The 25,612-nt window shown below is 41.2% G+C and overlaps 1 protein-coding gene across 8 annotated transcripts in view; it reads right to left on the bottom strand.

Moving 5' to 3' along the window:
- Positions 1-236: 236 nt before the first annotated feature.
- The window catches only part of ttll5 (tubulin tyrosine ligase-like family, member 5), a 56,844-nt gene continuing 31,468 nt past the window's right edge, over positions 237-25,612 (bottom strand). For 4 of the 8 annotated variants that reach the window (XM_085391180.1, XM_085391178.1, XM_085391183.1 and 1 more), the window contains 5 exons: positions 24,651-24,778; positions 16,735-16,924; positions 13,047-13,249; positions 6,553-6,635; positions 579-4,978 (listed from right to left, as the gene is read on the bottom strand). In XM_085391180.1, coding sequence (XP_085247306.1) covers positions 4,917-4,978; positions 6,553-6,635; positions 13,047-13,249; positions 16,735-16,924; positions 24,651-24,778 — 666 coding nt within the window. In that variant the 3' untranslated portion in view covers positions 579-4,916. The other 4 variants (XM_085391182.1, XM_085391181.1, XR_014908758.1 and 1 more) reach the window with 4 other exon arrangements.

Here is a 25,612-nt window from a genome sequence, read left to right as displayed (position 1 = left end):
TCTCTCATTACCAAAACCCGCATATCACCTGTGTTTAAAAAAAGAAAAGAAAAAGAGAAAAGAAGAAAAATGTGCACGCATGGTTGTGGTGGACATGCTACTGCCTGAGCACAGAATAAAACAACGAATCCTGTAGTTAAAATACCAACAGGGCTTGAAGAACCATCTGCTGAAGGCTATCTGTCAGTGAAATCTTCCTGTGGCATCAACAGCATGGAGAGAATGAGGGCGGGCACTGTGGGATACGGACTGATTGTAGCCAAGGGCGATGAGGGGAGGGGGTGGAGCTGCGCAACAAAATCCCGACCTGCGTCAAAGCCGGGCATTTTTGGCCTGGCACACTATCCTCTTGCATGTCTGTGGCTGTATCATTGAGAAATTAATAGGACCCTGTTCGATGTGTGGCATACTTTTATCTGTTGTCCCGTCCCAGAATAAACCTCTGTGAGATGCAGTTACATGCAGAGACACCTGTCAGGCCTGCAGAGTGGCAGGACGTGCCTCTGGTCGCCTTCGTGTCATCTGTGAGTGGGCTCCTGATCCTGGAACAGCTTGCGGTATGCAGAAAGACCTTTTTTTTTTTTTTTAAAAGAACAAAAAAAAGAAGAAGAAATAACAAGAGTGAGAAAGGCAGTCAAAGGTCTACCCCTCATGTGTACAGAAACAGAAGCCCAAAAGAGTTTTTCTTCAGAAGAGTTTGCTAAACCGTTGTGGAGTCCACCTCTTCAATTATTCATGGTCAAGGTGGATACCAGCTGATCTCGTCAGTCAGCTCAGTTGTTCGTGTTCAACCCCTTCACCCCCTGATCCTATCGGCTGGCGTGCAGCCAGGTATCCGGTAGAAAAAGACATTCCAAGTACAGTTGGAGCTGCTGTGTTTGTGCTCCCAAACAGTATTCCCTTTCATTCCCTCTCTGCACAGTTTGTTTTGGTGCTTTTTTACACTGCGAGGACTGACTGACTGAGCTGGAAAACGAAAAACATCTCCCTCGCTTCCAACCCGATGACAGGGCTGCTGGAAGTGGCTTCCTCTAGCTCAGCAAAAGAAAGATAAAGGGACAATATTCTCTGCTTTATAGCCCACTGAATGAAACTGAAACGAGAAGGAGAAATCAAGGGATCGTCAAGCAAGCTAAACTTAAAAGGTTGAAACGGTAACTAACAACAACTTCAGTCAAACGCTGCACAGTGGTGTGAAAAAGTGTTTTCCCCCTTCCTGATTTTCTAGTGTTTTGCATATTTGTCACACTTGCATGTTTCAAATCATCAAACTAATTTTAATATTAGACAAAGATAACCTGAGTAAATAGGAAATGCAGTTTTTAAATGATGATTGATTATGATCATTGATTATAGGAGAAAGGTTATACAAGCCTACTTTTTCACACAGGACCAGGTAATTGCCCCTCTTGTTAAATCATGAATTACCTGTGATTAATCACATTTTTTGGAAAGCCGTGCTCAGCTTCACTAAAAACAAAAACAATTACTGGAAGACCTGATAAATCAAGAAATCACTCAAATAGAAGCTGTCTGACAAAGTGAACCTGGCAGTACATCATGTCACAATCTGAAGAAAGACCTGAGAAACAAAGTCAGTCTGGAAAGGGTCTCAAAGAATGGCCTTGGGACCAGTGTTGGACAAGTTACTTGAAAATAGTTATTAATTACTAATTACTGATTACTTCTCCAAGAAGGCAATCCAGTTACTTTACATTAAAGTTACTGATTACTTATTTTCAAAAGTAATTCAAAAGCAATAGACCTTAAAGCCCAATTCTATTTTTCTGCATATTTCATGATATAAAATTGAATCAAATGAAAAAGTCTCCTTTAAATTTTTTTTTTTAGTTTTAATCTGTTAACTTTATGCACATTGCAACCCCTAACCCCTTTCCCTGTGAATTTCACACTCTCGTGGCAGCGTGCTAGGTACTTGCTCAGATTTGAAGTTTAATTTTTCGCTGCAGAAAGAAGTTTTCTTCCCATGTAGATTGTACTGTGGACGCTAATGTTTTTATCACTTTTTACGCAATCAAACTTAAAGTAATGTCAGTACTTCCAAGCTTTAAACACTGCACGGTCGTGCTCTCTCCCGGACTCCATATTATCCATTGTTGATCTACACACATCTGTTGCTGCCATGGACGTCACACACTTGTACGTCATTGTCATGAGACACTCTCACAAACTAAATCACAGTTTAGTAACGCAGTACAGCAGCATGCTTACGGGAAAGTAACAGTAATCTAATTACATTACTTGAAAAAAGTAATCGGATTACAGTAACGCGTTACTGCCCAGCTCTGTTTGAGACTCAAGTGAACCACTGTGAGAGCCGTTGTAGAAGTAGGAGAAAACTTGGAACAATGGTGAAGCCAAAATTACTCCAAGAGCATTTCAACGACTCATCCAGGAGGTTACGGAAGAACCCAAAACAACATTAAAGAACCACAGGCTTCACATCTCTCAGTTAAGGTCAGAGTTCATGATTCAACAGTAAGAAAGATTGACAACACGAAAGCTTGTCTCACATTTGCCAAAAACATCCTGATGATCCCCAAGATTTGGGGAAGAATATTCTGCGGACTGATGAGACAAAAGGTGAACTTTTTTGAAGGTTTCAGTCAAGTTACATCTGGAACAAAACTAACAGAGCATTTCAGAAAAGGAACATCATACCAACAGTAAACTATGGCAGTGGTAGTGTAATATCCTGGGGCTTTTTTTGCTGCCTCAGGACCTGGAAGACTTACTCTGCTACATGGAACTGTGAATTCTGCAATCTACAAAAACATCCTGAAGGAGAATATCCGGCCATCTGTTCATGACCTCAAGTTGAAGTGCACTTGAGTTTTGCAGCAGGACAAAGACCCAAAACACACCAGCAAGTCCACTTCTGAATGCCTTAAGAAAAACACAAAAAAAGACTTTTCGAGTTGTCTAGTCAAAATCCTGACCTGAATCTGATTGAGATGCTGTGGCATGACCTTAAAAAGGTGGTTCATGCTTGAAAACCCTCCAGTGTGGCTGAATTACAACAATTCTGCAACGATGAGTGGGCCAAATTCCTCCACAGCGATGTAAAAGACTCAATGCCACTTATCCCAAATGCTTGAGTGCAGTTGTTGATACTAAGGGTGGCCCAACCACTTATTGGGTTTAGGGGGCAATCACTTTTTCACGCAGGCCCATGCAGGTTTGGATTTTTTCCCCACTTAATAATAAACACCTTCATCAAAAAACTGGATTTTGTGTTTATTTGTGTTATCTTTGTGTAATATTTAAATTTATTTGACAATCTGAACCATTTAAGTGTGACAAACATACAAAAAATAGGAAATCAGGACAGGGGCAAACATTTTTTTCACACCACTGTATTACATACCCTACACTAAATCTTAATCTACCAATAAAATGCCTACTCACATACATAGTTCAGTAGAGTGAGTCAATTACAAATCCATCTGGTAAATTAAATCCAGTAACTTACATAATATATCTGAAAACAGGGATGGCAGCCAAAAACTACCTTCCTATCCTAACAATACACCACACAGTCTTATTTTGATAGAGAGAGGCCTAAGCCATCTGTCCTGACATGATCAGACTTCCATTAAATTGACCCAAGTTCAGCATTCATTTCCTTCTCAAACTCAAGCAATAAATCTCCTCACAGTCACCGACTGTGGAGCACTGAGAGCTTCAAGGAAACTTCAAGGGAAGCACTCTGAAACACATGTGGCCGATACGATCTCGTCTTGTTAGCTCCGGTTGGTCTTCATCAAAATCCCGCCCTCGTGTCATGTCAAAAATCAACACAGAAGAAGTGGGGAAAAGGGCGAGGCGGGGGTTAGTGAGCAGAAAAGGTTTGCAGAGGATAAAGGGAGGGTTTCAGGAGCAAAGAGAGGAAGATATTATGAGAGAGCACAAGAGAGAGATAAAGGGAGAGTGTGATTAATGACGGCTGACAGCTGATCAGAGAGAATGCTCTCCATTTGGACTCGCTCTAACTGCCTGTCAGAGTCGATCAGGGGAGCTCAGTCATCTCATAACAGAGGTACACCGGGCAGGCAGAAAGACCTGATGCACTCTGAAGCTCCACAAAGGCTGTGTCCCTTTCAATAACCCCTCCCTCTGCCAAAACACCACACAGAGTCTCCGTTTTACCCTCAGCCTCATTTAAAAACGCATGGTTAAACCTGCACCACTAAGTGGTTTAACTCTCCACACACACACACACGTATGTATGTATGTATATATATATATATATATTAGTGATATGTTTTAATTCATGAGTGAAGCACCCTTTGCACCCTGAACAGTGGAAAAAAATGCATTCATTAAATGCAGAAGTTGCTCCCAAAGGATCCAGTTACAGTAATTGATGAGTTTGTAAGATGTTTGTTAACCTTAGCCAGGTTTCATAGTTTGGGAAGAGGAGGAAAATGGAGAACTAAAAAAATATTTTGTGTGTGTGTGTGTGTTTTAGTGTGGATAGGAGTTGTAGGGATGACAGGTCGATGCACAGCTACTGCGTTTTTCCAACAAGCTGATCTCGCTTGACTGCGACACTGACATGATGTGAAGAATGGTGTGATTTTCTAATGCTAATGTATAGTAGTGCTGTGGAAAAAGCCCGTGATCAGGCAAACAGATGTGTGCATAAGCGCAAACTGCTTAATATCACTGCAATAAGCTCAACACTTCTCTCAGGATGGAAAGAGCTGTGGAAATAAGGCAAGATGACAGAAGCACACACGTGAGTGCACGAACCCACAAAGTCTGAGTTGCATTTGTCATTCTCTTGAGAGGTGTTATTTATTCGGTACAGCATTTGGCAAATGGACAGTAATTACAACTGCATGGCAATGGCCAACAGATGGAAATGCCCCAAATGTTCCCATCCGTTGATCTCAAAAAAAGATGTCTTCACTGCTGTGCCTTTTAATCCCAGAGTGGTGTCGTTCCTCTGGATCTGAACACATGCAGAACACACAGTACTGTGTAAAAGCTTTGAGCCACCCCTCATTTTCAGACATAAAATAGTATTTTTTTTTTGCTATTAACCAAAACGTGGCATATGTGAGCGCTGCATGTACAGCATCTTTAAAAAAGTTGAGGAGACTGAACAAGAGGAGGCCAAAAGAAGAAGTGGCAGGCTTAAAAAAACTATCCACAGTAGATGAACAGTTTGTGAAAGTCAAGTCCTTAAGAAATAAGAAAAAAGTCAGAGCAAAGACCTGACACAAGACCTGAGAGCTGCATCTGGCAACAAATCGGATGAAGTGACGAATCCAAATTTCAATTTCTTTTGTACAAAGGACAGAGGTACAACAGTGAGTATTCACAGCCATCTGTAAAACATGGCGGAGGCTCTGTCATGGTCATGGTGTCAGCACTAATACAAAAATGCAAACACATGAAAGTACCATGAGATTTTGATTCACTAGTAATACCACAGGGAAAATATCTGTTTGGCAACAGCTTCATTTTTCAGCATGGCAATGATCCTAAACACACTGCCAAAGCAGTAAAAGCATACCTGGATAGAAAAACACATAATGAAACACTATCATGGATTGACCTCCCCAAAGCCTGGACCTCGACATTATAAACACTGTGGGGTCATCTTAACAGAGAACAGAACCAGCCAACATACAAATAGAGTATGTATGTTTGCACAGGTTTCAAAAAACGACATTTTCCTGGAAAAATAGAAAGAAATGAAGGGTGATGCAAGACTTTTGCACAGGACTGTACAACTACAGAGGACCTTTTATGCTTTACCTTATCTTCTGTTATACACTGTCACACAGAAAAAGTTTCAAATAATGACATTATAGTATTTACTAAACACGTAAGAGAAAAGTATTCTGGTTGTGTTTTATGTCTTGACTTGTCCTGTGAATAAATTTGATTTGATTTTGATTCAATTTAAAGGGACAGCGGCCTTTAAGGCGGAGGAGCTAAATCAGCTTGTTTCAGATGGAGCATGAACTCAGGGCCTGCACCAAGACCCAGTATAAGATAAATAAGAACTATTTTGAACAGTTACTGGTGCAAAACTTCTCTAGTAAAGCACAAGAAGCAAAAAACATGGAGCTGGCAAACGGCATGCTAGGTCTTCTTCAAACAGAAAATGACTGCAATGGAAATTTTGCTTTTGCTCTTCCAGCTCTGGCTGCTTTAACTCTTTTTGGCACAAACCCTTAATGGGGCACAAATCACTGTAAGACCTAATTAATAGAGCCTCACTCCTCTAACAGGGTTGTAATTAATTAATCACTTAACAATGCCTTTATGTATGTATGTATCTATTTATTTACTTTCTTACAGTGTGTCGAAAACATTTACGGATCCTGCACACGACTGAACGAGCAGGAGGTGGGTAAAAATATCATGTGGTGTTAGTCAGACCTCCATGGGGAATGTCCACTATGCCTAGCTGTAATCACTAACACTGGCATAGAGTGGGCATAACTTCACTCCTGCCTGAGGACTACAGCAGAGCACTAAGCATAATATGTGGAACTGCAACATTAAACCCACCTGTTTTACTGCAGATGGCCTCGTAGACCACCTGCTTGCTGCTGGCAACGGTTCCACTGGCTGAACTCTCTGAGGACATCTGCCTGTTAATCAGACACAGGACAAAAATCCGTGAAGACCAAAAATTATCATTCCCAGAGGAGTTATGCAAAGATGAACTGCACTGCAAAGGCCAAATTCGTCTCTGCAGCGCTCATCCAAGCTGTGGTACACATCACATGTCTCATGCCAATGTTCTGCTTTTAGCAAAATATCAAACTAAATATATAAAGAAAACTGGTTTTCAGCGTGTGTGATTGTTTCCAGCTGCAATACTGTAGCATGTTTGGTTTTCACCCTGTGTGTGTCCTGGAGACACCCTCTGTATCTACGACTATTACAGAGAAAGTTTTTTTATACATTTTGCCATTGCAAAAGAGTTTTCTTTCCCCCCCCCAACTTTTATTCAAAATATTATCATTTTGCAACTGTTCAAGACAGAGGCCCTGTGCTTCGTACGTCGCTTACTACATCCAAGATCAAATGAAACATCCAAGATCAAATCATCGCGCTAACCGTGAGCGCGCTAATCCGGTTCCCCGAACACACCTGCTGTTGACGATTAGTACAGCTGGATGAAGTAATGTGCGATCACTGGGTGCCGTAAAAGGGGATACGCATCGATAGCAGAAACAGTGATCGGCAACCCGCTGATTGGTTGGCGAAAATGGCGAAGGAGCGCGCTCGGTATTTTTCGGCAGCAGAGCAAGAACTCTTGAGTGAGGGATTTCAGGAGTTTCAGAGTTTAATTAAAACGCAAGGGAACACTGCAAAGGCTGCAAAAGCAAGGCGAGAGGGCTGGCAGAAAGTTGCTGACAAATCAAACTCGTAAGTAATCCAATAATAACAATAATAATGGAGTGGATTTATATAGCGCTTTTCAAGGCACCCAAAGCGCTTTACAATGCCACTATTCATTCACTCTCACATTCACACACTGGTGGAGGCAAGCTACGGTTGTAGCCACAGCTGCCCTGGGGCAGACTGACAGAAGCGAGGCTGCCATATCGCGCCATCGGCCCCTCTGGCCATCACCAGTAGGCGGTAGGGTAGATTTATCATATCACACCATATTATCCAATATTATATTACATTATATTATATTATAATATGTTATATTATATCCCCTTTCACATTAGAGCCACGACAGGACCCACTAGAACATGGGAACAAGTAAAAGTGAAATATAAGAATATTCTACAGAATGGTAATATTTATCACTTATATTGCTTGTCGTCTCTTGGAAAGAGACCCTGGAATAATCTGTTTGTTTATAACAGCAACCAAGAAAAGGGCAGAGCAAACAAAGACAGGTGGTGGTCCTGCACCCCCTCGTCAACAAGTTGGTTAAGTGAATAATACCCTCACGGGAAAATCGATATCTCTCTATGAGCACACTGTCGCGCTGAGCTAAAGGATCCTGTCTGTCCCGCAATATACGCTGAATTCTGAGGACTCTCCTTATCAATCTTGCACCTTCCGCAATGGGTGGCTCGCGTAAACGGACAGGACATGGCTGCGACAGACTTCCCAAATCCACCTTCGCTTTTATAGCCGTGGTCTCTCATCTTGATTACACGAAGTAATTTACAATTACTACTCTGAAATATGAATTACATCTGTAATAATCACATACATGTAATAGAATGTTAATAGTACATTTCCCTTTTTTAGGGAATGACCTGTATGTATCTGTATGACATCAATGAAAGGATCAAGTACTGCATTGTCTTTAGTTACATTGATGTTATTTATTTATGGTGAAACAGTGGTGGAATATCGCTGTTGCTTTCGTATGAATGACGCGGACATACCTGCGTGGCCGCGATCTAATCCTGTTTACATAAAGTAAACCTGCTCCCCAGCAGGTTTACGCTTACGGCTCTGTTGCTATGACAACAAGTCCCGGATGGGCTTCGGGGAACCGAACGATCCAGGATCACGCGAAATCGTCAACAATCTAATCCAGCTAACTCACTTAGCGCGGTACGAAGCACAGGCCCCAGAGTCACAAAGCTATAAAGGTGTGTTAAGCCAGAGCTCAAAAATGTGTGCTGCAAAAGCTGTGAGTACTGAATGAAAGAGTGCTGGAAGCAGGAGTACCAAAGGATCGCTGACAATTCCTTCCCTAAAGCTAAAAGACCTTTTCCCATCGTAGTTCATCTAGAGTTCATCCAAATCAATCTACTTCATGGATCACGCACAGCCCAATCTCATTAACATAGCAGCGTTATTTATTATTTAAACAATTTTTAAAGATCTAGAAATGCCCTTAATGTTGCACAGATTTTCACTGCTGTGTAGTAAACCGTGGATTTCATTGATATTAAAGCCTTCCAGTGGGGCGAATGGGACCCTTTAATGGGCCGGTTATAGCCCACGGGCTGTATGTTTGCCACCACAAATCCAGGTATAATGTGGACTGCAGTGCTATCCACAGGGACAAAATCTGTCCTCTTAAAGAGACGCACATATACATGTACACACATGCCAAAGTACTCCAAACAGCCTTTGTGGTAATTCAAATTGTGCCAAGAAGATAAATGCCAACACTGAAATATTTTGGAGCAGAACCTGGTGGAGTGTGGTATTTTTCTATAGTAGTTTAATAACTGATACCGATATTTGGAGATTCGACATATGAGCTGATATTTTTCTTTCTTTTAAACACATGAAACAAAAAACAGATGCCCTTAAATGTTTTAAGTGTAATTATTTGTGTACTCATTTATGATCTGCCAGGCTCTGCTCAGATCAGCTGGTTGTGTTGTGGCATTCCAAGCAGTGCGTTTCCAACAAGGAAGCTGCAGATTGCAAGCTATGCAATGCCAACATTTATAATATAGTTGAAGGGTGTTTCTCCTGTCTCCTCTTTACTTTTTTAACCATCATTTATTGGTTATTAGAAAAGCAGATACCAATAGATTGCAAATCGTTAATATCGCTTGATACTATACTATAAATGAAAGAAAATGTCATAATAACTACAGTATCACTTGGGTAATTAGTATCTATTGGTCAGAGAGGCTACATGTTCTGATCCTCGCAGCTCATGTCATCCTAACCAAGACACTTTTCTGCTTTTTAAGACTCATTTGTGTATAAAATGCCTGACAAGCCACCTTCTGTCATAAGAAAAGTGAAGTCAGCATCTAACAGTTGCTCTTTGTGTGCAGTCACTGGAGAGTGACTGCACACAGTGTTGGTGAGGCTGTTTACTGTGTTTACTGAGTGCCTCACAGGAGCTATTGTGACACGAAGGGGAGAAATTCCTTCTCCTTGTCCTTGGTGATGTGATTGTCACACTGGCAAGAACACTGTAGTGATTAGGGACTATGTCGACTATGAGCAAAGATTACAGAGAGAAAAGGAACACGGAGGCAGAGCCCAGAATTCTTACAATGCGTCATACATACAGTCTGACGACCGTAAACAAGGAATTGCACTGCCCTTTTCACATAATCCGGCTGCAAACATAACATTTTCAAACAGAAAATCATTATAAGAGCTACTGAAGCATAAAGCAGGAGCAGACGTGTCTGCAACCTTATACATTAAATCTGCTAACCATTTTTTAGAGGGAACAATAAATAAAGCTTAGCTGGCATTAACCTCTCGCCCCAGGACAGCAGCTTGCCAAAAGAGCATTAATAAGGTAATGAGGGTACACACTGCCTCCTTGTAAGGGGCTGCACAGCTGTTCTTTCATACCATTACACAACCACAAATAGAACTGGCCCACTTTAAGCGAGGCATAACTCAACAGGAAGAAACCCCTTTCATATTCAGGGGGGCGAAAAAAAAAAAAACTTGACCTCTGGGTTCTTCACATCACTTTCTTTGTCAACAGTCTCACTCTGTCACTTCAAGAGTCAGACAGCAGCCAGAAACACTGCTGGTGAGAACCGACTCTGAACTTGCAGTGTGCGCACATGACACATGACCCAGTGCCGAAAATTTCGCGCTATTCTCACAGAGCTGAAGTTCTTATGTAAACACAGCAGATGTGCGGCTTTACTTTTCGGTGCGCTCAGGTAGTTAGCGTGACTTAATGTTACTCAAACTGACCAAAGGGGATAAAGTTTAACCATAAACACACGTTTGGCAGCTTCTGTGTGTATACAGTATCCCGTGAAAATAACTACTGTTGTGGCTGATTAATAGGGAGTGAAAGCAGCAGCTAGGCTGACATTAATGGTGCTGCTGTAATTGTCACCCTATTAGTAATGCCACACGACAGCCTGGGTTTCCGTAGTTACAGCTGCGACTAACCAAACCTTGCAAACAAAATACCAAACAGGCTCATTTATTTGTGTTACAAATTGCTCCTTTCAAAGCCTTCACTGAAGTCATACCACTTTGAGCTCTTGCAGCCCCTCGAGTTGGCAGCTGTGGTATGTTGATAGAGCAGACAGAGCCCTGCCCTGTTGAGTGTGATACCAACAAGCTGCACATTTGCTTCAAGTGTGTTAGCTGAGCTTAAAATCAAAGGCACTGTCATTCATGAGAGTGCACCAGTCTCCGTTCAGCTTTACTTAAAAGTGACTTTACACAGTCACCTTGCCCGCTCGGTGGATAACATTTCCAACTTTGGGACCAAAAAAACAACCCCAATAAACTTTTACTTGAAGGAAACTATTTGGTTGGATCAAATTGGATCACAAATGTTCAAAAATGCAAATCTCATTCTGATCAATAGATTTAACTAAAAGCTGTCGATGATCATCAGCGGTGGGGAAACCAGCCAAAGCCAGTGCTGGTGTATTTATATCGAACAACAGTTTTACAGTTGGCTGGAGGAAGGTGTTCAAGGTGGATAACCTTGAACTGCTTGAACACATCCAGCACAGTGATACTATTATAAGCTGGAGGGGCTTAAGCCTATACTGGGATGTGTTTCAGATGTGCCTCAATAACAGGGGTATTAAGTTGCCCCTAAAATGTGGGCTGGAAATAAAGGGAAGCAACTTATTATCCCACCGTTTTCTGCAAACAATCATCTCCGTTCTCCTGGACAGAGTTAACCTTTTTTTTTTCTCTTCTGTCATTCTTTCTTTTCTCCTCTCTTTATTCTTTCTCTTCATTGTTTCCATCAGCGCATTTTTGGTCCTGAAGCTTCCGTTTTTCCCACACTCTCCACTGTCACACTAGTCGACCGCAAAAATGCAGGACAGAGAAGAGTGTGAGGGGGCTCAGGAATTCCACATGCAGAGGGTAAACACAACCACTGCCAGGAAGACACACATGCACACACACGAGCAAACACGGCACCTACATGGCCTCGCTAACCTATTCTATACAACCCCTACACCACGGCACTGCCCTCTTAACTATTTTCTTGCCAGGTACAGTTTGTCCAGTCCAGTCAGATGACTGGATGTAACACGTCAGCAGAGCCAGGGCTCTGCTCGGTTGCGGCATCAGCAGGCCTGCAAACTTGCAATGAATGAATTAAGTCAAACAGAGAAATGCACTGTTGGGACTCTGGGGTAATTCACACACTGTAAGGGCTTACCCGGAATACTACAAAAACAGCCCGTGTTCCAGTCCAGCGGTATCCTTTCCTCTTAAACATTAAATAAGTGTGAAGAGCAGTTCACCGCTGCAACAACCTACTTTAAACAAACAGTCAGCGCCGATCACAAAGGTTTGCTGTTGTTGGGTAATTTTGCCAGATGTTGCAGTAATAAAGTCATAAAATAAGTGAGGAAAATAGCTGGCAGTTCAGCCCGGCTTCACTGCTTTCCTTTTATTTTTCCTTATGCAGTCTTCAGCTTATCTCCAAACCAAACAGGATTTAAACGGCGCTCCGAGTCCAGGCCCTTTCACTGAACCACGTTTTGTTTACGGTTCAGGCAGAAATCAGGCCTGTGATGAGGTTGTTTACTGAACGGGTAGATACACCCTGCGGCCAAAAGACTGGGAGCACTCCACTACACGCATATTCGAACTCTCATTAGCATTAGCCATGTCCTGTTGAGCTCACCAATCCCATGAACGCTGTCTCATTCCACAAGCGGGGGGGTGGTGGAGGGCCTGCCACCACACTGCACTATGTCTGCGATAAATTAAATGAGCAGTTTTCACATATGAACTATGGGAAGTGTAATAGGGCGAAGGAGGCTGGGACGTTGTCCGATCTTGCCCTTTCTCACGTGTAGCAAAAAAATGGAGATAGTCCGCTTCACTCTTCTTCATTGCTGTTAAATACTGCACTTAGTTTCTGTGAAGAAGCTTTCTGAGCAGAGCGGACAGTAGGCAGGACCACTGACACCCACTCGCTCGATCATTTAATGACCAGTCCAGCTGTGACGTACCTTCACATTCAGACATTTACCTCTGTCGGGTGATGTCAGTAGAGGTTCAGATGACCTTGGCTTCATTTAACTTAACAATGCTCTATAACTGTCATATGGTTAATAAACAGAGTGATCCAGAGCCAACATTTGTCTTACTTGACGAGACGCTTTGCAGTCGTTCTCCTGACTTGTCCCTCTCGGGCACCGCTGGGTGGCTTTGGAGCAAGAGCTGGGCTAACACAGGTCTGGACATGGCTTAGGCCATGGCTTTGATTGGGCAGAGTGTGAAAGCTGGAAGGAGGGCAGCTGGATGATTTTGTGAGAGCCTGGCTATGTGGTGTCTGGTCTGGAAATTGAGCCTGTGAAACCAAAAAGAAAACAAAAGTCGGTTACTTATGGGCAATATCAAACTACTACAATAATCAAGCTACTTTGAAACTTAACCAACAAAGCAAAGAGGTTTGAGACCTTTAATTTAAACTTTGGGCAGAGTACAGTACAATAAGAGCAACTACAAAGGATGACTACTCACTGGTAAATCTAGTGATATTATAGTTTGCTTTAAGGAATTCAAAGGATTTTCAATAACTAGCTGAGAGAGGTTAACATGGAGCATACAGTTGTGGCTTCAATGGTTTAAAATGATACTGGACCAGTGATGGTGGCTGTGGAGTGATTACTAACCCTAAAAACGAGCAAGCTTTTGTAAAACTCAGCTTTTGAGAGAACATAAACATGTTACAAAGATCTTAACTGAAATATAAATCCAGTTTCAAAGTTTCAAATTTGATGTGTAATTTGAAACATACTTGGTCAAGACATTAACTGTGTACAACCGCAGGCTGTATACAAAGCTGCAAAAGAAACAAAACATATACAGTATGTTCCCTCATGTACTGAGCCACCTCTCATTTGAAACTGAGAAATGGGTGCAGTGATTTATTGAAACATGTGTAAACTTACATGTTATACACATATATAATATAATGTATAATGTAAAAACAGACTTGGTTCAATTCTAACAAGCTTGAACATCAATATTTGGTAAGACTGCCTTCATTCTTTAACATGTTTAAATGTAGTCCTTGTAGTCAGTTTTGACAAAATCTCCAACACCAATGGGTGTAATGGAGCCACAAAACCAAGACAGAGCCTCTGCTGTGTTTTACAGACGGCTATAGACAATCACTGTAGTACATCTCTCCTGACCTCAAATCCTCATTCCATCATTCATCAGACGTGTTGCCGCTGATGTTCAGTCCACCTCTTGTGTAATTTAAAATATCTCAGCCTTTTCTCCCTGTTTATTTTAACCTTAATAAACGTTTCATTTTAATTGTTTGGCATCATGTAGCGGTAGATCACTGTTGGGCCATTTGCTTCATCACAAAATTCAAAAGGCCAAGTAAAAGAAAAACAACTCTCCCTCGGTTGGTTAAATGTGCCACAGACTGACATGCGGATTGTTCCTCACATGTGTGTAGTGAACTGTTTAGGACAAAATAAAAATCAAACTCCCTCCCAAAAAAGGCCTAAGGAAGTTGGAGCAAATTTGGAATGGGTGAGTCATGGAAAAAAATGTGGCCTTTGGTCATTAAGGTGAAATATCAAAGTGCCTGACATAAATTAGTGCAGATATTAATGAAATGCCATCCGGTATCAAAACAAGCTCGACATTTTTTCGCAGCTGGCTCCAGTGAAAAGCAAATTCTTCACATTATTCATTTGTTTATACAAGATCTCTTCAAAGGCTTGTGAAGAGGGAAAATGCTGTTGTCTTTCTGACATAATATTTTAGAGCCACATTTCATTCTGTCCTTGCAATGCCGGGGAATGCTCGCATACATTCCTTCCACATCTCACGTCCACGCTATTTTCTCTGCAGCTTTATACGGCTATCTAACGAGCTAATGGTTTTCCAGTTTCACAGTGTGGCCGTTCAAAGGGCCGACAGGGAATATCTGATGTAATTTCTGTGTTGATAAATGAGAAGCTAAGTTTCCTGGTTGCAAGGCCTATGGCCACAATTCAGCTTGAGCGGGGCCAGGAAGGGCACCTTTCTTTGGCTGCCAGGTGGCCCCGGGCCAATCCTGTGGAGGAGCCGTGCAGTCTGCACCCAGTAACTGGAACGTGGACTGGAGTGCCGGAACAGACCCCTGTCTCTTTCTCTCACACTGAAGAACGTGTATGCACACGAGCACCCACATTCGACTAAGAACATCCTTTTGTGTATTTATATTATCAAAAAGTATCGGTAACTTTCTCCCAAGGCCAGGAAATCCAAGAATTTGAGATAAAATACATTTGTATCAAAAAGATCAAAACCCCTATCTAATGGCACTAAAGAATGAAATCAAGTCACTGACAAATTCCTTGGCAGATTAAGGTCTATACCATGCAAAACGATTTTGCCTAAGAGCTAAGCAGTGGCACACATTGCCATGACAGCTGGGGAGAAGGGAATGAATGGGGTGGGATAGCCAAGATTTTAGGGAGGGTTGCCTGACTTGATGGTGAGACAACCATATCTAGAGTCAGCCCTCCTATTACCTCAGTTTAAGAGGGTGAACAACAAAAAAGCTCTGTCTTCTGACTCTTTGTACTGCTCTGTACACATAAAGTCCTTAAAGGCACAAGGGATTTGAAATTGTAAGACATATTCATGCCGCTATATGGCTGAATTATGGTGGAGCATGTCACAGATAAGACAAACGTGGTTAAATGTGTTTAAAGTACGAGAAGAGATGAACGGAACAGAGAAGGAATCATAAAGTGCCTTACGTAAGGCTGCCGACCAAGCCAAAAGAAATATCACCTCAATTGCATTAATTAAGTTCCAACCAAGATGAGAAACAATGACGTGAGGCCAACTCCAGTACTCGGAAAAAATTGGGCGCATCCAGTCATTCCAGCCTTTAAGCTGTCCCATGGCACTGTCCTGTCTCCATTTCTCTCAATCCATAGATTCAGTCCACCAAATCCTCTGGAAAATGGAAACATACATCCTCCTTCTTGGTGAGATCTCCTTTCAAAGTCACTGCGCTAAAAGCGAGAGCCACTCTTTTTTAGTCTAAACATTAAAAAAAAACAAACAAAGAAAAACAAAAAACTCCTACGCTAAGGCCTTTCTAACTTTCTAATCTCCCTGTAAAAACAGCCAAATCACATCTGTCACGGCTTGTTAGCCATAACTAAAAGGTTTTTTGCCGCTACATTTCTACTGCTAAGAAAATCATATTCCGAATTTATTTGTCTTAAAATAGATAAACTAATGGAGCTATTTGAAAAGTCAAGATTTGCTGGTACCCTCAAGAGTAGAATTTCTTGTCTACTCACCTTCCCATATGCCTAGTAGAGTCATTCACTCAAATGATGTGATATTGGAGAGAGTTGTTCCATTTTGGTCTTTAGAATTAAGCTACTGTCTCCACCAAACACTGTTTTATTAGACAGTTTGGAAGGCGAACCTCTAAATAGCTCTCCAGAGGCTAACATGGAATCTCTTCTCTTAACGTGGGTGCATTTTGCACTATTTTGCAAAGTGCAGAGCTTAGGTAAGGACATAAATTATACAGACACAAATATTGAGGTTTTTATGGGTTAAAAGTTCTTAAGGTTAAGTTCTACATGGTGCCATTACTGAAAACCAACAAAGAAAAGAATCTGAAAAATAATCTTATTGTGTTAACAGACAAGTGTCTGTGCTATTTTTATTTAAAAAAAAGAAAGAAGAAAAAATAGAAATGCAAATACTACCAATGGAAAAATGAGCAGTGCACTTGTTTAGCATCCAAGATGCTAAATGAAAACAAACATTCTTTACTAAGAAAATGATACATCTTACCTGATGTCCGCAGCGGGTCTGGTCCAGAAATTGATGATGAGCCTTAAGTCTCTGTTGCTGCAACTGCTGAATAGCAAACTGAAGCTGGTAGCTCCCTTGGGTGGGCTGGTAGTGCTGCTTGGGTGTCACCCCTCTCACCAGGCTGTAGTCATTGTGCATCTGCCAGTCCTCTTCCTTTAGCGGCCTGTGGCTTAGAGAGAAGTGACACAGATACACAGGGTGAAAAAGTAATATACTTCAAACCAACAAAAAAACAAAGTCACTCTTTCTTCTGAATTGCATATCAGTGACATTTGCACCCCAAAAAGTGTTCTTTAAAGACATTTTCTGGCAAGAATACAAACAAACAGTTTTAGCTTCGCTCTCTTTAGATCAACTTTCGACTGGCTGGCTACCCCTTGTAAACAGCAGATGGGTGGGGCTGTCGTGCTCACGGCTAGAGCTTTCTGTCTATGACATCCAGTCTCTTTGACAGCGTGCAGATCCAAGACAGGAAACACTCTTTGATACCAAGGATTTAGAGTAGCCTGAATCCTGACATTTTGACTCACAGGGGTTACCTATGCATACACTGACATCATTATTTGAAACTTTGACCATGTCCAGGCCTCAGTTTCACAGGCCTAGAGACCTGTTGGTGACCCCCTAGTAACCGCTGATTGCTAGAGTAAAATATTATTCCCTAACTGGTCACCAGGTGAGATCAGATGCAGTCTAGAAGATCTAGAAGGTTTCTACGGTTGCCTGTAGTTTGCAAGGAAGATGACAACTTGTCTGCAAACACTCACCATTTACTCTCTTTACTAACCATTAACCGTCAAAACTGAAATGTGAAAAGGTGCAATGCCAACAACAAACAGAGAACACTCACCTTCAAAATAAAAGTAATGCCTTCCCAACCAATTATTCATTTGAAGGCAGTCGATCGGTGTTTCTGTTTTATGTCACAATGTTTACATTTTTACAGCTGCTTGGCAAGCAGTTTGAGGGGCCACCATGGCTACCAGCTAGCAACCAAACCAATTACAAGGTATTTTATTAGTGCAGCACTGTATATAACTTTGCAACCAATTTCACCCTAGCAATTGCATGCCATTTGAAGAACACACATTCAAGCCTTGGTGTGATTCAAGCCATCCACTGTTGTTTAATATATATGACAGAAAATAAGGAAATGCTTGCTTGAAACACAGATGTTACTACTCTACTATAACTCATGCTTTGTTACACAACAACAAAGGATGAGTCCACAAATAGCTTAATATATTTACTCACTGCTACCTCGTCAGTTATTTTACCATGCATTCCAGGCAGATGTGACAATAGCTATAAACTCCATGTTGAGATGCAAGACCACCAGTAAAAAGTGAAACAACAAGACATCTCACAACATCCTAACCAGTGGCCGCTGTGCCCACAGAGCCTCAAATCAAAGTGTGCAAATCAGAGTGAAAGCAGAGGGCAAGCCTGTGGCAAACACAGGCTGAACTAAAAACTTTTCCTCCTCGCTTCACGTTCCATCCACATCACAAAACCACAACCTGGAAAGCAAACCTTTTGACGAGCTCCACAAGTTTGTAACTGGATTATCTGTCATTAGGCCTAAGCCTGTTTCAGTTTTTTTTTTTTTCAACCATTTTTGACCACTGTTAAAGCAATGAAGTGACCAGCCTCAGCCTTCAGACATGCTTAAATCGAGTCTGTGGAGTCTGGTGTGCTGTTGTATATATACACCACCTCAGCCAAAAATAATGCCATAAAAGAGCACTATTGGGAGCTGCGAGGAAAAATATAAAAGGGGAAAAAAGAGAAAGAGATACGCGTACTGCTAAAGAAATGGGATCCCTGGAGGTCTTAATGACAAAAAAGCTCTTGGAAATTCCTCCCACATGCAATAACATTTGTCTATTGGTCTACAGTTAAAGAAAACACTGCACACTTAGATTCACAATAGCTACAATATTTTTAGGACCAAACTATGATAAGTGCTAAAATTAGAATTCAATTAATCTTGAACAACAATGCATAGTGTGGGATAATAATCTTGTGTTGCTAAAATGTAAAAGAAAAAAATAAATTCCTTCCCTGTGTGGCCAAGACACAAGGGATCTTAAACTCATGTGAACATGTTATCCGCCCATGCATTTCTCAGTTCACATAATAGCACATATATTGCAAAAACAACTGCTGTGACCAAAGGCCAATACATTTTTATTTTTTTTTTGCTTCTGGAAACAAAGGCTCGTCTGTGAACTTTGCAAAGCCAGAGATTCTACATCACCAGGAGACAAAACAAGAACTTGTTCTTTGTTTACAGCAGCGATTTCCTTTGACTTGGCTGCAGTTTGCAGACTGGACCGCGGGGACCTTCAGTGCTACCATTTTATTACCATATGGTCTAAAATGGACTGTCTCAGGTCAAAAGCACAGGCTTTCCTTGAGTACAATGTCGCTATAAAACCTCACAAGGGAGGGGGGTGACGGGGGGAAACTTGTCAACACAACACCACACAAAAAAACTACTACAGATGACCATGAATTTTAAAAACAGGAGGAAGCACTTTTGTCCAAAACAGCAACCAATAAAATCTGATTTTTATTTTTTCTTAAATGAGTGAGCGGAATAGTTTTACATCTGAGTTTCTCATCACAGCACATGTGCGGAGCTTCAGCTATCTGGGACTTCCCTCACTGCCGGACCTCTGCTCGTGGGTGTCAGCTTACTCCCCGCTGTGCTTGCCATCCTTTAATATGCTGATATAACTTACTGTAGAACAACACAGCCGTGCGAGTTGAGCACATGTGCGGCATCAATCTAACTCAGTGTGAATGTGGGAAAATGTACCGTCTGAGATGACATCATGCCAGATTATCTCAAAGCCCTGCCTGGTCAGTGTAAACATTAGCAGCCTCAAGAGTGTAGGGGTATTTCCAACCATTAATCAGTGTTTGTTTATCGTGTTTTATTGCAAAAACATGACACCAAGTAGGTCTGTTCTTAAAATACAATTTGTTGAGTTCAGCAGTGCCGGGGATGATGAGGCTTACATTAGGGCAGTGGTGAGCAATGTGGGGTACTGAAAACTACAAGTGCTTTCTTCCAAGTAGGATGATAGGTTACTTTTTAAACACTTCTGTTTTAAACTCACACAACTTCACTTGAAAATCCAAAAAAGGAAAGCTATAAAACAGTTCTGGATAAGTAAAATCAATGGATTAAAAAAACAAACAAATGAAAAAACAAAACAAAACAGGGATTATAACCATTTACACTAAAGGCTGAGTCAAATTCAATCAATTTTATAGCGCCAAATCATAACAACGGTTACCTCAAAGTGCTTTATATTATAAGGTCAAGCCCCATGATACTCCAGCCCCCAGCAGCTTATGCCTATTGTAGTGTAACTAAGGGAGGTTAAGGGTCACCTGAATTACTGAAAACAATATAACAGAAATTGATGTAAAAAAAAAAATGAAATCCATCTCGTCTTGTATCAGTGGTTTAAGCTGCTGGTGGTGATGGTGTAATACGGTGGAGGATAGGTTCTGAACCCCTTTGGAGCAATTGAGAATTTTCTAAAACTCCACAGCCCACCTGGGTGTTGTTGCTGACCGTTTCCATCCCTTTATGACCACATTGGACCCATCCTCTAATGGTCCTTTCCACCAGGATAACACGGCATGTCACAAAACTTAAATAATCTCAAAATGAGTTCCTGAACATGACAGTGTTCACTGGTCTTAAAAGTGCTCCACAGTCACCAGATCTCAGTCCAATAGAGCATCTTTGGGATATGGTGAAATGGAAGATTCACATCATGGATGTGCAGCCAACTGCTATCATACACCCAAATCTCTGAGGAATGTTTCCAGCAGCTTGTAAAATCTGTGCCATGAAGAAATCTGAAGACAAAAGGCAAACTGTAACTAAAGTGGTTGATGGCAGCATACATATGATGGCCAAGATACCACAACATATTACCTGATGGAAATAGTATGCTCCTGTTTCATAATAACCAAAAATACTATCATGATGAATTTCCCTGCATATTTTGTAATGAATACATTTATTATTTTTATTTTATAAATAAAAAAACATATGATTTTGTCTTAACAGTAATCCAAAAACTTAAGACCTTCAGATTACTATGATTGATAACAAAGAGAAGCAGCCAATTGATTCTCTTTGTAAAGTCGAGTTCAGAGAGTTGTTTTCTAACGACAAAGGAATTTCTGCTGTAATCAATAATAAAATTACATGCTTTTTACAATGCATCGATGGATATTAACATTTCCTGCACACGCAACAAAGATTTTTCCCTGCATGTCTAATGTAAAACAAACTAACACATACATCTAGAAATTACTACTAGTTTATTTGTTTTTAGTGACTCAGTAGCGTAGTTTACAGATTCCCTTGGCAAGCAAAATGTCACTGGTTGAATTCCAGCCTGAGACACAAATCCCCTCTGGAGTTATGTCAGGAAGGGCCAAATCAAACATGTGGAACCACCTGCTACAGCAAGTCCTTGTGACAAGGGAAGGGACACACACAAACATTCAAACACATATATGTTATTTAGAAATTATATTAAAACTCAGTGCTCTGTATTGCATGTCCTGTTTACATTGTTGACAGTAGTTCTAAGAATATGAAGTATTTACCAGCTTTAAAGGTTAAATTTTGAGCAGTAACTTCATACTTGTTAGTGATCCTAAGACGAATAGTAAGGGCTTTCCACACAAACCTGCAATGGATTTAAAAATAGCTGGTGCAACCCAACCCTAATTCACGGTCACACATTTGTCAGTTCCATAAAGCAGATTATATACAGTACATATAACCATATTGCACACTGTGGGAATGAAAACTGCTTTAAAGGTGCATGTTTCTGCTGAATGACTAAATCTGTTCCCTGGAATTTCACTTGTTCTTACCTTAAGGGTTTGCCTTCCCATTGCCACATCTGGTTTCAATCAACGTGAATAAAAACATCTCTCCTTTTAAATTCAAAGGAAGAGAGACATCAGACCAATTTTGTGGGAATCTGTCCCCCATCAAAGAATTTTTACATTTTCACCAGCGTTTTTCTGATTACTCGAGCTGTTGGTTTAGAAAATGGACCGCCTTAAAACCCTTTGGAATCATTCGCCTCTAGAAAATTCAACCAAGTAAAACACCAATCTAACAAAGTATTGAACAGGACTAAAAATACCTTGTGTAAGCAGGGTTGTGGCATTTCTCAAAACACAAAGCTGGTATGAACGTAGAGGGGAAGAAAACAGAGAGGAACGTTTGCGGCTCTGGTAATAAGACAGCAATAACTATTCACATAACAAACACAAATGGTGAGAACCAACCATGACCAGCTGCTGACTTAATAATAATACATGACCACATGGAGGTCCAGTGCAAACTCAGACCACAAGCGGTATTAGCAAACTTAAGTAACAGAAAATACTTTTAAACAAAGTAAAAGGTGTCAAGTATTTCAAAGTAATCCAACACCTCAATTTATAGGTACACTGAATGGAAATGATCATAAATGTACCAGGAGGTCCGACACCGGAAGAGATCACCAACTTACCCCATAAGTATATGAAGATGGGCCGTATGGGTTCAAAGCCCCCTGACTGTCAGCACACTGAATTTAGGCAGGAGCTCTAAGAGTGCTGATGCAGCATACCTGGCAGATCCTGGCAGCAGCACTTCAAAGAGCCATGCTACACTTTGAAACCCATCATACTTCACCCCTGTGGTTGCTTTAAGAGCCAGTGCGCTTAACAGTTTCAGTATGTTTGGCACAAGCCATGAGCCCGAACGTAGGGGGAGGGGGCTCAGGAAATTCTGTGTTTTAAGAAACAGAGTCGGGATGAAATCAAGACATTTTATCCTAATATCTTATTAAAGACATTTCATGTAGATAATTCCTAACCAAGGGCTCGGTGTTCCGGGGCCCTCAAGAGCTTTTTGTATTGCAAGAAAACGCTAATTTATATTCTCTCTTTAGATTTGTGAAAGTGTAATTCTGAAATGTGAATAGCTGAAAGGCAAACCTGAACAAACATTTTTAAATCTTAGAATCTCTTTTGCAAGAGCATCGTGGGCCAGTTTATTTTCTGATGAATGAAGTGTTTAAACATGATATGGAAAAGCAAATGCAATGTCTGAAATCACACTGTAACTCTGATCCGTCAGAGGACTGCATCGCTCAAAGCGTGATTTCTGTTGTGAATCTATCTGTAAAAATGATATAAGCTATTAATAGTCTCTTTTTAGTTTGTGGGAATAAAAACATTTTTAAAAGGGAAAAGGCCAGACATTCCAGGAATTCCCTGACAGCTCCATACATAAGGAAGGGCAGGACTGGAAAAACAGAGTCCAAAATCAGGGCCAAGCAGTCTGAGACACTGCCACTCACACATAAGCAAATAAAAGAAGAAGATGACACACTTAAGGTTTCCCCTCTTTGCCTATAGGTTTATAATCCTGGTCTGGTGCCATAAGCCATGATGATGCGATCATTTTCCTTCTCTTTCCTTCCTCCTATTCTCAGCGCAGTGAGCCGGGGTGAAGAAGGAGGAATTTCAGTGGGTACTGAGGCGAGAGCCTTGAGTAGACAGACTTTGTGGGTGTTGACATTGTACCACTGCCTCCAGCACCGCTCCAACAGAACGCTTTCAGCTGCCAGCGTGCTCCACATAACGCCGACACTCAGCAGCCAATTCTACAACTACTTATGTCCACGGAGCACAGCTAAAAAGGGGAACAAAAGACCCAATTCCCTGCCTGCAGATAAACTAGCCTGCCCAAAGGGGTGTTGGAAATTCTCATTCCCTTTCCAGAGACAAACTTCTTTAATCTAATAAATTGTCAGAAGCCTTTAAAAAGTCTTTAGAATGTAATGAGCCTCACCAAACAGGCTTTATACTTACTGTATATACTACACTAAAGCACAGTACTTATAGTAATTATAGCATAAAAGTGATTATGCAGACAATCCCCAAGACAGTAGTTTAGCCAAAGGAGTCACACTGAACAGCTTTTCTGAAGCTTTTACAAACATTAATCTTGAGAATAGCAAAGAATATTCATGAAAGTTAAACATTAATTTGAATGCTTCAGGCATTCTTAGATTCTGTGTGTCCTGACTCCAACATCTGTGCACATCTCAAACTTAAGTCTGTCAAAGGAAGGACACGCTGTTTACCTTGGCAGTGAACCCCACTGAGACTGTAATGCACTAATCTGTGTCTGCTGCCTCAGGGGAGAGCAAATAAATAGTACACATGAGCACAATGGTGAAACTTGACCAGAAGCAGCACTGAAGCTTTTGCAAAGTAGCAGAGACACCATATGTGCTAAATGCAAAAGCGAGCTAACAGAGGCATCTGTGAACCAATTCTGAAGAGTAAATGTAAATAAAGTGTGCTTTCCAGTGCATCTATATCCAACAAATGCAATTTTCAGATGTGGCTAAACCAATTTTTCTTTTAAAGAACAGAGTCGTATTAAAATGAAATTCCAGTCGCTGTGCACCAAAGGTTTGGCCTTCAGCTTTGGGAGCCCATCAGCCTTTCGTTCTTCCTCCTGTTCCTTCACCTCCTCTTCTGCTTCACTGTCAGGGTTTTGGTTAATGTTACTTTACTTACATGTTTGACGCTGTCTCAAGTGTTTTATGCCCAAAGTTGAAACCATACAGCTGTCCATCTACTGGTCGTCTTAAATTAGCTTGAGGCCTTTGCTGTACTGGGACTTTATTTATGCTTACATTCTGTGCATATACAGACTTTACAATGCAGTAGAAAGCATCTTGGATATCTGGATTTTAAGAGTTCTTTGTTGAGAACTCATGTTGGATCCAAACCATTATTCCAAGGGGAGATTATTGTAAGTTATACTTCCTTGGACTCACCCAGTGCTGTTCGGTAGATCTGTTTCAGGGTGAACAGCTCTCACTGGTCCTTGGATTGTAGCAGCTTTAGGGTTCAGTGTGAAGCTCTCTCTGCTCAGCATCTTGTTCGCCAGGTTCAGGTTGGTCAACTGTGGGCAGAGAGGAAGGCTTAAAAACTTGAAGGGAGGATTCATCTTGATTGCATTTTACAAGCATAATGTACTTGTAACCGCACTTTCTGTATAAGTACAAACAAACATCTCGCTAATAGTGATCCCATGTCTAAATACAGAGAAGTGATGAATAAGATTAGGTGGAACATTGTGTTTCTTCATACGCCAATCACCTCCATCTTTCGTATCTGGGGGCTGTGTGAAATGTACACACAGCACATGGCGCAGCCAGTCTCCGCTCAGCACTAAATCTAAGCGGTCCCCTCCCCCTCCTGCATCCTCAACAGAATCAGCTATCATGACTTTCCAGGCCAACAGTGTTTGCAACCACATCAGCACTTGTGTGGCAAAAGCGCCCCAGTACTGCTCTGTGCTAGCCTGGGAATGATGCTCGATGAAATCTGGTGGGAGAATTAAACATAACGCTGCGGTGCTTTATTTACTTTATTTCCTTCTGTGCACTAAAGGACCAATGGGAAAAAAACTGAAGCTGCTGGGCCTTGCATGGCATTAATAAAGAGAGTGTTGGCGTTTTGTTACATAGCTACAGCTCTGGTTTATTGGGGTTTATTAAGGTAGACTGGTCATATTTTTTTATAAAGTGTTTAATATAATCTGCAGAAATTAAAACAACCTTTGGAGAACATGTAATATAACATGTCAAGAGACCAAAATGGGAGTATAGATCTGTCAAAAGAAATCTTTTCACTCAAGGCACAAGCTGTGTATGCACATATATGCCCATCAATATATCACAGCCCAGGAGTATATTCACTTCATTGATGTTCAGCATGTCTGGCTTTACTCAAT

Source organism: Rhamphochromis longiceps, linkage group LG19 (genome assembly GCF_057381845.1).
Source record: "Rhamphochromis longiceps isolate RC_006_pf linkage group LG19, R_longiceps_female_GT1.1, whole genome shotgun sequence".
Taxonomy (NCBI): domain Eukaryota; kingdom Metazoa; phylum Chordata; class Actinopteri; order Cichliformes; family Cichlidae; genus Rhamphochromis; species Rhamphochromis longiceps.
This window is presented reverse-complemented; position numbering and strand designations above follow the sequence as displayed.